Below are 13,106 nucleotides of genomic sequence, written 5' to 3' on the forward strand. Positions count from 1 at the left end.
AATACAGGGGAAGGACATAAGGACGCAAAATTAATGTGGGACACAAGAATTGATCTTATGTCAGGGTTATTGGGCTGTGCAGGCCGTTCAAAATAATTGAGAAATCATGAAGAAATATCCTTGAATGGATTAAGGGTTGGAAAACCGTAATGCTCCATTTGTACTCTACACATTGCAAAAACAGTGGAAGTTTGATACCCAATCCCCCTCCTTTCTTCTGTTGCAGGTGAAATGTGTAGTACTGCAACCCCACCCCTCCCAGTCCCCAGGGTCCAGGCTGGGAGCTCTTAGAGGTCCCAAAGTTTACAGACTAGTGGACAAAGGCCGGTTTTTAAAGCATTGTCAGCAGCAAGGGTGTTGCAGTGATTTGTGCTCACCACGTGTGATGGCTCTAAGTCCTTGTTGTTAACCCACGAGTCGTCCAGCAGGCAGCAATCCAGCTCTCCTAAATGGGCGCAAGTACAAGAGGTGAGGGAGACGTAAAGGAGACGTGATGGAGCGTACGTCAATTAAACAAATGGCTGCCCAACTTCACCATCCCGTGCAATGAAATAAACAAATAAACAATAACATGAAAAAATTGGCTGCATGAGATATCAATGTTCAAAAATAAATCTGATGGATGATGTCATATTCAAAACCATTTCTAGCTCCTCCATGAGCCTTAAAATTGTATCCAAAAAACAATAAACTGCGGCAGGTACACAATTTAAGCTACAAAGCTGAGCTGTGCATTGCTCGTTCACCCCAATAAACATTGCCCCACGAACGCCGGAGAAAAACAGTTACGATCCGTGATCAATAATACCTGTGCACCAAACGAGAAACAAAGCATCCAATGGCCCCAGCGAGCACCTGGCCAAATGCATCTCTCGATGGATCCCGTGTCAGGCCGAGCAGTAAAAGCCAAGAGTTGCTTCGGACTCTCCGAGGATGGTCTGGTCACGCAACGCGTTAATCAAAGGCATGCAGGGCCGTTCCCAAATCAGCCTAATAAGATGCGGCATGTCGGCAAAGAGGCTTTAACCTTTTCCCCTGGCATTTACACAGAATGCGTCATTTGTCAGCTCCAAGTGAGGCAAAGAGTGCCTTTCAAACGAGTCCTCTCATTAACTTCTTTGCTGCGTCCGCAGAAAGGGGATTCAGAACCGTGTGCAGTCTGCGAAAGCTGTAACCGTGTCGTAGGCCTTGCTAGATATCTACAGGCCTCAGTTTGCAATGCATGTCATAAATTGATGCCCATTACGTCATAGCTCTTTTCACTATTTGAAGATGCTGAGATGTTTTCCATAAACATCCTTGAGATGTATCGGGAAAAACCCAACGTGTCTTTTAAGTCAGTGGTGGTTGAAGATGTGTGGTGGTGGTTGAAGCCTCTACAATTACATTTATTGAATTATTTTTTGGCCAGTTGAGTTTTTGTTTTTTTGGCGAGTTTTTGCCAGGTGACAACACCTCAAGTCTAGAATTAATCCTGCACAGGTCATCATTGTTACAATGTATGAGATTTGAACCTACACGAGTGAGGGCAATGCAACAAGGCTTTACCATACACCCAACCATCATGCTGATTCTTCTTCACCACTGGAGCTGATAAGAATTCCCACAGGAGTCCTCAATTATCTCCCATGCTGGCATTACCATGCATGGTGCGAGATGACTCATCAATCCGTTTCTTCAAAATCTGCCTTTCAAAGGCAGCAAAGCCTTTGGTGTCATTTTAATGCAGCAACCTTAATAAGAACGGCCAAGGCAAAATTCCAGTCAACCAATGCCCGATGATATCAGAAAGGTTAATAACATGTGTGCAACAAGAAAGTGCAAATGTAGCGCACTTGCCTCTGAGCTCAGGTCTGGGATAGATTCTCAGCCTGACTATCTATCTATAATTCCAGCAATCTCTGTGTGTCTGTGTGTCTGTGTGTCTGTGTGTCTGTGTGTCTGTGTGTCTGTGTGTCTGTGACCGCTGTTTCTCGACAACCACGGGTCCGATATACTTGAAACTTGCCAGGTATATTGCTGGGGACCCGAGGATGTGCCTTTTCAAGGTTTTAAATTAATCGGAGAAGTACTTACCGAGCTATGTCCAAAAAACGCTTCAACCAATCAGAGAGCAGCGAGCTATCACGTGTGCCGAACGTGGCGATCAGACTCTGCCTCGGACGGCACATTTGACAGCGTATTCATTTATTTCACGTTGGAAAACTATGTTGCCGTTAAACTATGTTTTAAAACGAATTCAAACTGCGATTAAATTAAAACGATTCATCGTAACTGCGATTTGCGAACTTCCGGACAGTGAAGACTTCACTTCCGGCAGCCAATCACAGAACGCTTTGTTGCGTAGGCGTGGCCGATGTGAGACGAGCGGAGCTGAGCGCGTTACGAGCTGACCGCCATTACGGTACGTAATTCGATTTCTTATGCGCATTATTTCTCCCAATTCAGTCAGAGCGAAGGGCGGAAGCGAAGAGCGTTGTTTTTTTTGTTTACGGGCGTACGGGCGGGGTAGAGCGTACGGGTAGCGTTTTTTTTTTTTTTTGGCAAGGAACGGGCACCCACGTACGGGCAATGCCCTAGTAACCTTCAATGGGTGTTTCAGGGTGTTGCATCACAAAATTTGCCATCACTTGGATGCATGGAAAGCTAGCATTAGTTGGTGGTCATTAAACACTTCTTGGTGTTTATAATGACAAGTAGGCGAGTTTTTGCCAGCACCATGAAGAAATCCCAAATCAAATCCTTGTCCTAACTAGCTTCACAGTCAAACATCAAGGCATGCCAGCTGATCCACGCCAAAGACAGACTCGGGCCATTCTACCACCTGCAGCCTACCACAAGGAAGTGGGGGATGAATTGGGACCATGGAAGTGGTAGTCGTGACAAGACTCTTTTACATTAGAAAAAGATTATGATAATATATTATCGATTATATATATAATCATCGGATCTGATAGAGATTTGAAGATAATTATGAGTATAGACAAAATGAGTGTGGAAGAGTTTTTTTTCAGTTGAATGGACCGTGAGAGGACCAAGGGCCATAGTCTGAGAGTAAAGAGGAGAATAGTTAAAATGGAAGTGAGGCAATGGGTCTTTCGCATGCAACGGTCTCCCTGGAAAGGTAGGGATAGCAGAAAGAGTATATGGATTTACATTTCGATTAATGAGGTACCTACAAGCATTGGAGATGGAGTGGTACATGGATATTGCCAGGAATGGTCAGCATCTGAGATATGGATCGGTGATTGTATACCTGTATCATTAATGTGCTGTTCGTTTGTTCAGCCATTTCACTATACAACTGTGTTCATCCCATTCCCCCAAAAAACAAAGCAGAAATTAAACTATTGTGTGTGTGTGTGTGTGTGTGTGTGTGTGTGTGTGTGTGTGTGTGTGTGTGTGTGTGTGTGTGTGTGTATATATGTATATATGTACAAATGTTAGTGTGTATGTGTGTCAGTGTGTCTCCTCCATAGCACCACAACCATGAAACCTAGCGGCCCCAGACTTTGCGTGCATAATAAAGGAACCCTATGGGGGTGCATGAATGAAAACTGGGTGTTTGATTAAATTTTTTAAAAACCCATTTTTGAAGATAATTAATGGGAATGCCCACCCTCAGGCCATCTTTGGTTACCCCACTGTCCCTCGCAGGGGTCTTAATTTGCCCTGCCTCTTGCCTTAGAACAGGCCACACAGGCCTCTCGTGTACATTTGAAGATTGAACAATTTGTCTTCTTACATTGAATTAAGATACCGTTTTGAGGAAACGAAAGTACATTTTGATTACAACTCGTGCAGTGGAAACAAGGTAGTGCATGCTTTCTTTGCAGCGATCTCGGCAGAGGTCTAATATACACCACACAATGGAGGTGCATTCACATAATGCAGAAGAATGTTCACCTGACTTTTCAAGGCTTATAAACAAACTGATGGACATATATTCACATATTATGTGGAGTAAATAAACATTAGAGGTGAACAAAATTGTCTTGGTAGAGTACAATGCCTGACTACTTCATTAATTAGTCGGAAAGCCGGGGAAATTCCCGAGAGATATTTTTTTACTTCTACTTTTACATGTTATTATGTGCACATACACTCTAAACAAGTTATGTCTATGTCCACTTTGAAATGTACATGTACACTTTAAAGTTATATGAAATGTACACTCCACATCACCTCTGAGTTTATGTACATTATAAAAACCAAAACCACATTGAAAACTGGACAAGGTACTGTTGCGATCGTATTCAGTGACCCTTCGTCATGATCGCGCCAAGTCTCACTCTCACTGCCGCTTTATTGAATCTCGCGAGAGTAGGAAAAGAGTACAACAACAATTACAACAACAGGAAGCTGGCCGAAGGATCATGACATATGATCCGGTATCAACACATCTTTTCCTTTTCGCAAATATTGCTGGGATATCAAAGGTAAATAAATAGCACCGCAAACCGGGCGTAACCCCTCAGCCCATGCATGGTGAAAGGAAGCATTGATGATAATTTGTTATTTGAAGCGAAGTTGTAATTGTATACTGAGTAGGATCTTGCAGTTGCAGTAAAGAAATTTTCGCCCATGAACCCATGAACCCATTTCGTGCCCATGAACCTAATCTCTCCGAAAAGATCGACTGGACAACCCTCCCATCTACTTTCTCAACAATCCTCTCCAAGAAGTTCTGTCGCTCAAGCTTTTGGGTCTCACCATCTGCCATGATCTTTCTTGGGAAAACCACATTTCCAAGCTGGCCTCCAAAGCCAGTCGCCGACTGGGCATCCTCCGTCGTGCGAAGTCCTTCCTAGGCACACCTGAGCTCCTCACCACATACAAGGCTTTCATCCGCAGCTCAATGGAATACTGTTCTCCCCTATGGGCTGGTGCTCCTGCCTCACACCTGGCTCGGCTTCACGCTGTTGAATCCAAAGCTTTCAGAATCATTGGAATCTCCCGCGATGAAGCTATCTCTGAGGGCCTTTCACTCACTCACCGCAGGCAGGTAGGTGGTCTTTCTGTCTTCTACCGACTCCTCTCCGGCCTTGCTCCCCCAGCTCTCTCTGTGCTCTGTCCCCCAAATATTCCTACAGGTCGCACAAGATCTGCCAGCCACCCTCTGATGGTTAAACTGCCGAAATCTCGGCTCTCTGCTCACCTTCACTCTTTCATTCCTCTTTTCTCCCGCCTCTGGAACAAACTCCCACACTCACTTCAATCACACTCCTCCCTCCAGGTCTTCAAAACAGCTGTTCACCACCATCTCTTATCTTCCCCCATCCAAAACCTTGATCTTTTCTACCCCCACTAATTCACCCCAGATCCACCTTGTTTGAAATTCCAACTTCTTTCCTGGAAGTCTTGGCAGTGTCCATATGTTTTATACCTCTCCCACCCCCCACCCCCCTTCCCATGCCTCCCCCCCAAAGCCCTCTCCCTCCCACAGTTCTCTCGATGTCTCCATGTCTCTCGGTCCCTGCTCTCAAATGTTGTGTTTGTGTCCTTCCCCCTCTCTCCCCATCTTGTCTACCGCTCCCGATGTTATTTGTTTTGTGTGTCTGTCTTTCTGTGTGATTAATGTTCGCTCTTTCACGAGCCTCGATCTTGTATACAAAAAAAAAAAAAAAAAAAAAAAAACCTTCCTCTACTCAACCCCAACACACACTGCAAAAATGGATTTAATCGGACAAGCCGTTCTGCTCGAAATTGACGGAAACCAATTTCAAGATGGCTGCCGTGGCGGCCAAATAGAAAATCGCAGCGCGCCTATTTTCGAAAGGAACCTTCCTCTACACAACCCCAACATACTCTGCAAAAATGGATTTAATCGGACAAGCCGTTCTGCTCGAAATTGACGGAAAACAATTTCAAGATGGCTGCCGTAGCGGCCATATAGAAAATCGCAGTGCGCCCATTTTCGAAAGGAACCTTCCTCTACACAACCCCAACACACACTGCAAAAATGGATTTAATCTGACAAGCCGTTCTCCTTGAAATTGATGGAAACCAAAAGTTGACGGATGCCCGGACACCCGCCCGTGACGACAATACCCCTTAGCCCATTGGGCTGAGGGGTGAAAATAACTATGATGAAACAATATGGCAATGCTTCTTTAGGTAGAGTTGAGCATTCAATTCAAATCAGTCAATATAATTCACATCAAATCAGTAAATATAATTCACATCAAATCAGTAAATATAATTCACATCAAATCAGTCAATATAATTCACTTCAATTGGCAAAATACAATTCTAAGCTAATTTACCAGGTTATTAAAATGGCAGTCATCTTTGTGTTAATTAACACTGCACTTATTAGTAGGATGACAACTTTATATCTCTTGAATTAGTCTTGCAGGCTTATTGGAGATCCGATTACTGTGTCTCAGAGCTGGTACAGGCATTTATTTGCTCCTGCACCTGATGTTGCGTTGGCACCGGCTGGGTGGCTGGTCCTGTTTGCCCTCCTTGCGATGGTCGCGGGTCCAGCTCCTCAGCAGTTGACAACATCCCCTCAATCACAGGCCACTTAGCCTGCGCTGGGAAACACACCTTGGCAGCCAAGAGATGTCGCCCGTTTCTTCAAAAGATTCGTCCATCATCAAGCTCCACCTCATATGATCTCGGACACACCATCCGCACTATTCGGCCTCGGTCATCCTAACGGCCGTTGTTCCTCACACATATGGTTTCCTTTTCTTTTAGTTCTGACAGATACTTGCCTTAGATGGATCGAGGCTCAGGGCGCTGCAACTCTGGCTTCCAAGCTATTGTTGGAAGGCGGGTTCGGAGCTTCCATCCCATGAGTAGTTCCGCCGGTGGCCATCCATTTTCTAACAGGGCATCTCAGTAGGCTAACAGAGCTAAATATGGATCCTCTCCTCGCTCTCTTAAGAAGTCTCTTCACAATGTTGACTCAACTCTCAGTCATACCATTTGATTGGGGATAGTAAGGGCTTGACATGATGTGCTCAAACTGCCAGTTTAGTGAGAACTTCTTGAATTCAGCACTGGCAAATTGTGGTCCTTCATCACTCACCACTTGGCTTGGGATCCCTTGACGTCCAAAGATAGACTTAAGGTGGATGATGACCTCACTGCTAGTCTCTGACGTTAGCAAGGCTACCTCCGGGTAGTTAGAGAAATATTCCATCACCAGCAGATACGGCTTACTGGCATCGTAAAATATGTCACACCCCACCTTGACCCAGGCTTTATTCGGCCTTTCCTGTGGCTGCTGTGGTTCTACACACTGAGCACTGCGGTGTTTCAAACAGACATCACAGCGGCTCACATAGTCATCAATCTGACCATTCATGCCTGGCCAATAAATGGCCTCCCGTGCCCGTCGTTTACACTTTTCCTTACCCAGGTGACCCTCGAGAATCCTGCCAAGCATACCACTGCGCATGCTGAAAGGAATGACGATTCGCTGGCCTTTCAGAAGAACTCAATCAACTTCACTCAGTTCATCTTGAAATGTGGTGAAAGGCTTCGGACACTGCATACTCGGGAAAGATGTAGCTTATCACTTGTTGCAAGATGGTATCCTCTGCAGTTACTCCTGCTAGCTCAGCCCACTTAGCCCCAGAAACTGAAAGATTCTCTCGGACCATGCAGACATGAACTTCTACATCTATTTCATTCTGCCTGCTCAACAGAGCAGTGAGCAGGAAGAATGAAACGTGTTGTAGAAGTTCATGTCTGCATGGTCCGAGAGAATCTTCCAGTGTCTGGGGCTAAATGGGCTGAGCCAGCAGCAGTAACTGCAGAGGATACCATCTTGCAACAGGTGATCAGCTACATCAAAGACCCGAGTATGCAGTGTCCGACGCCTTTCACCACATTTCAGGATGAACTGAGTGAAGTTGATGGAGTTCTTCTGAAAGGCCAGCAAATCATCATTCCTTCAGCATGCACAGTGGTATGCGTGGCAGGATTCTCGAGGGCCACCTGGGTATGGGAATGTGTGCAACAACAATGATTACAACAGGAATCTGGCCCCAGGATCATGACGTATGATCCGGTATCAACACGGGTACGTTTTCATTACAATTAAAATAGTCATGATTCATATTTAAAGTATTTAATTCTAAAAACAATTGTCCTTTGTCTGTGTTTTGTATGTATGCTGTCGAGATGTCCAGGGGTGTGTTCAGTTACGAAGCAGCTAGCTTGCGCTTGCCAAGCCAACCGTTCCTTATCAATGGCTTTGAATGGAGTGCTTGCTTGAGTGCTTAAGCCACTGCAAGAAACTTGGTAACTGAACACACCCCAGATTCATTACACCGTGATGAGGATAAACATCTAGACAGTGGGAGGAGTGAGGGGTAGGGTGGGGTGGCAATCCAGAGGAAGGGGGTGGGAAGAGGTGCGGGAAGGGTGGGAGGAGGAAGGAAGAGGTAGGGATATGGTCCCTTGGTGAGAGGAGGTAGGGATACGAGTGGGATTACAGAGGGTGGGTTGGAGGAGGAGGGAAGGGAATGGGTGTGGTGGGAGTCTGGAGGGAGAGAGTTGGGTAAATGGATGGGGTGAGAGTCCAAATGGAGGGAGGGGTGTGTAAAGTGAGGGGTGGGAGTCGGGAGGAGGTGGTGTTGGAGGAGGCAGGGGAAGGGGTGGGAGGAGAGAGGGGGTGGGATAATGTGGGAAGATGGAGGGTGGGGGTCTGGGTGGGGGAGGGGGGAGGTGAGGGGTGGGATGAGGAAAGGGTGGAAGGAGGGACCTGGCATTGCCTAGCAACGCTGGGTAACATGCTGGTATATAATAAAATTTAAAAACTTTTTTTGTCATACATTGTGTATATATATATATGTCTGTCTGTCTGTGTCTGTGTGTCTGTCTGTGTCTGTGTGTCTGTCTGTCTGTGTGTATAAAACACCCTGGTGATGCCTGTGTTTGCCTTACAGGTCTCATGTCCGCCCTCGACACCTCCTTCCCCAGTTTGATATGGTGTAGGACTGTAGAGTATTGACTGTAGATGTAGTGCAGGTCTGATGTGCCAAATAGCCTCTCCCTACATCCAAGCTCCTTCTATACCTAGTTTTCAACATGTCCTCACTTGATCATGCCATGACTTCACAGTCAGGACACTCTTTGCATACTCCCCTACCCCACATTTGCTGCTGAGTTGTTCATTTCCTCACTCACAGATATATGACTTCCATTTTACTCATAAGCAGCACATTGTTGGTGATCGTCAAATATCTACATACAACTCTCAATTCATTCATGCATATGCAATGCTCTGTTTATAGAAGGACAATCATTTAGAATTTGACCAATGTACCAACATACAATCGACTACTATTTACAGAATTGTACTGATGGGATCTTTAATGTCCATCATCAAACGGGACTGCCAGTTAGTTTACCCTTCCCTCTGACAATAGCTTAGCATTTGATGCAACACCCTGCCGAGCACCACGATGACAGTAGAGAGTTATGTAGGGAATCAAACCCTTCTGTATCCATATTGTCCACCACATGCATCCTGTCCTGCGCCCAATTCCTCCCACACCAATTGTTTGTCTGCCTCCCACACCCACCCTCTCCCAACTTGGCCTCCGGCTCTGCTATTGGTGTTTCCCCTCTTTCTCTGCTGTTCCTTTTGTCCTGTTGCATCCCGATTCGCTCAGTGTACTAGTACTAGCTTGTCCACAAGCCTAGACAACGTATACAAAACAACCCCAGAGTAAACAGCTTAAAGGCAAATATGGTATACTACTTCCAAGCTATCGTGTCAACCTCATCCTCCCTCCTGATAAATTCCATCTCACAATGGAATTTCTCAGACTCATATCTTTCCCTTGGAATTTCTCAGACTCATCTCTTTCCCTGTAATACATTTACATCTGGGGAGCTTGTCCGACCCCATGCACTACTTTGCAAGCAACTCCACTCATTGTTTCGCCATTCTCTAGTCCAGTGATACATCGACTTCTGTGGCATCACTTGTCTGCCAATCTGAATAAAAGCAAAGATATGCTCAAAACTTGGAACAAGACAATGCAACCAGACATGCATTCCGGCTCTTTTCCCAAAAAGACCGATTGGTAAATCTTCCTAATACATTCCGCAATCAATGCTTGGCAGAAAGCCAGTCATGGCATGAACACCAACCATGATCAATGCCTTGCCAGCTACATCATCGACACTCCTCCATGCTTACGTCCACCCATGATGCCCATCATCACTATGGTCTACAGCTGATGTGACCAGTCTTATGGTCTGTTGATACCTATATAAATATACAAGTGGAAAAAAACATTTAAGGATGGGCTGTGCTTTCCTGGATCATTGCAATAACCGAGAAAATAATGAAGAAACCACAATGTTTATCAGAAATATAACCATATATTGGTAAAGTGGACATGCTCAACAAATGATACGAGACAAATTCAGTGGTTTTGTTGATCTTTTTAATCACAAAGTGGGGATTCCTGTAATGGTAATGTTTTACACCAAAAAGCACGATGACTTCAGAATGGCAACCATGTGGTGTAGGCCTCAAGACCAGTGAATAATGGCATACAATGAAGTCACAACAGAATGAATGTCTCAAAAGATCAATAAACTGTGAAGGCACCATTAGAACGAATTACTGCTGAAACCCTCCTTCTCCTCCTCTGAAGAAGCCAGCAGAGATAATCCAAAGGGAGTTGTTGCCATTCCTGGTGCAAGGCTGCCTCTAACTGTGCCAGCACTTTCACACGACGGTAGATTTTGTTAAATATGCGCCCAGGAATGTCCCAAACATGCTGTGCTGGATTAAAATCAGGACTCCTTGCTGGCCTGGGCAATGTTGGGATGGAATCGTTTCACAAAAGGTCGGCGACTGCATGAGAACCGTGGGGTCTGGCGATGTCATCGATGAATACAGATCTAGTGAGAGGTGGGTAGTTGTCAAAATGTGGGAAAACAACACGATTCAAAGTGTCCCTACAGTACTTTTCACCTGTTAGTTTACCCTGTACAGTGACAAGCTCAGGTTTGCAATCACAACGGGGCAGCCCCGTATCATAACGGATCCGCCACCAAACGGGATGGACTCTGCAATGTTCTTGGGTGGAGGCCGTGTTCGGTTGACCCCAATCCAGAGTTATACCATCAGTCACGTGTAGGAGAAATTGGCTATCAGTCCAATGGATCTTCCTCCAGGATGAGAGATTCCAGTGTTTACATGCCTGGCACCATGCCAAGTGGGATGCATGGTGTTTTGGGGTGAGAAGAGGGCATCTTATCGGTCTCCTGGCTTTCTAAAGTGGAGAAAGAAGCTGATTCCAGTAAGTTCTTGTGGATATCCTCCGAGGCAGATTCCATTCATTCTGTAACACTGCGCTTGCGGCATAAGGAGTACATGGGGAAAGCCTGATTACAGCTACAGTTCTTCGTTAGAGGTCAGTCTGGGTCATCCAGATTGAGGCCTGTCTTTAACATCATTGGTGTGTTGATGTTTGTAGAACAATTTGCTCATAACAGGCCGATGGAAGCCAAGTTTACCTTCAATTCATTCCACTGTAGGACATAGAATTACTGTCGGAATATAATTCCACTGTAGGACATTGTTCTTCTTCAATCATTCGATGGAAGCCAAGTTGACGTCCAATATCCCTTCTCTCCATGCATCACCAAACTCAGTAGGCATAATTAACATTCTCTTCCAATTCTGCTTACGGCATCTAAATGTACTTCCATCATTTATTCCGTTGGGTCCAGTCAAAAATAGGGTTTTGTCAGAGTGTTTGCCATTCCGGATGTCGTCGCATGAGTTCAGTAGGCGGTACTTGAAGACCAACCATCATGGGCTTGTTGTTGTCTCCATTTCGTTTATCACAGGATTGTTGTTGTTCTCTGGACCTTCTGCCCTATTAAAGTGGCATTCTATTCTATCCCATCACCCATCCTTGGCAGGTATTTCCGCTAGTTATTTTAAAAATAGAAAACAATAGGTCTGCCTATTATTCACCATCATGAAGATTCGCTTCTGAAGACTTTTCGACTTTTCGAAATTCAAAAAAAAAAATACTCTGTCAACATTATCCATCAATTTGCAGACCACACAGGGTTTGCCAAGCATAAAATTGACAAATACAGATCATTTTGAATATCCTATGTTTCTACCTATCGAATAAGCTTGCAAATGCCTCATTTGGAATTGCACATCCGTTAAAAAAATCTCAATACTCCCGACAGTTAAACTTGTATGACACCCCATGACCTCAGGTGGCAATGCAATTTAAAAACAAGAAAAAGAGCAATCAGAGATTGCAAACCTTCGCCAGGATGTATTTTCAGTGGTTTTTAAGGCTTTTGTGTTAAATCAAAAATGGCGGCCGAACCACGTGACCGATGACGTCATCATTTTTTTTTCTAAACTAATTTATTCCTAGATTATGCTCAAGAAATTTCATCTTGATCGGATGAAGTTTTGTACTTGTCGAATTATGACGTCATAATGGAGGCATCTATGACATCATCATTAACATATTTTATTCCCCATGGAGAGTTCTTTACAATGAGCCACGTCTCAATTTTTTCTGTTCAGCACTTTCGGAGATATAGAGGTACAACGTTTTTCGGTTTTTCCAAGATGGCGACCGAACCACGTGACCTATGACGTCATAATTATCATTAACAAATTCGACAGGTGGAGTTGCACCTATGGTGAAAATTTCCTGTCAATCGGACCAACGGTTGCAGAGAAAATCATATTTATTCTGTGCGGACAGACAGACAGACAGACAGACAGACAGACAGAATAACGGACTCAGATGCAATACCCTCTCCTCTGGCGAGGGTAATAACAATCGACACCAACCATTCACAAGTGAGGATAAAGGTACGTGGGGGAGGAGGTACAGATGGCATCCCTTAATTTGAAAGAAGTAGCACCAGGATCTTGTGTTTTCATTGATATAGTTGCTTCCAGAAATTCAACAAAGATTCACTCCCAAAAGGCAAGCTGCGGTAGCTCATGTTTTCACTTCATCATCCCATGTTCAAGCACCGAATTACTATTGGAATGTCGGGAAGAGCCCAGCCGACTCACTTAATGACCCTCGAAGGAGGGGACAATCTGCCTACCCCACCTGGTCTGATCAACATGG

At 44.8% G+C, this 13,106-nt stretch overlaps 2 protein-coding genes across 2 annotated transcripts in view; both read right to left on the minus strand.

Annotated features, from left to right (window-relative positions):
• The window catches only part of LOC144888195 (uncharacterized), a 588,989-nt gene that overhangs the window by 433,791 nt on the left and 142,092 nt on the right, over positions 1 to 13,106 (minus strand). The window lies entirely within an intron of this gene.
• Positions 1 to 13,106, minus strand: part of LOC137421846 (regulating synaptic membrane exocytosis protein 2-like) — a 317,464-nt gene that overhangs the window by 228,664 nt on the left and 75,694 nt on the right. The window contains exon 4 of the mRNA XM_078773225.1: positions 378 to 445. Within this exon, the coding sequence (XP_078629351.1) occupies positions 378 to 445 (68 nt within the window). The remainder of the gene's footprint in view (positions 1 to 377; positions 446 to 13,106) is intronic.

Source organism: Myxine glutinosa, chromosome 2 (assembly GCF_964187855.1).
Source record: "Myxine glutinosa chromosome 2, kmMyxGlut1.1, whole genome shotgun sequence".
Taxonomy (NCBI): Eukaryota; Metazoa; Chordata; class Myxini; order Myxiniformes; family Myxinidae; genus Myxine; species Myxine glutinosa.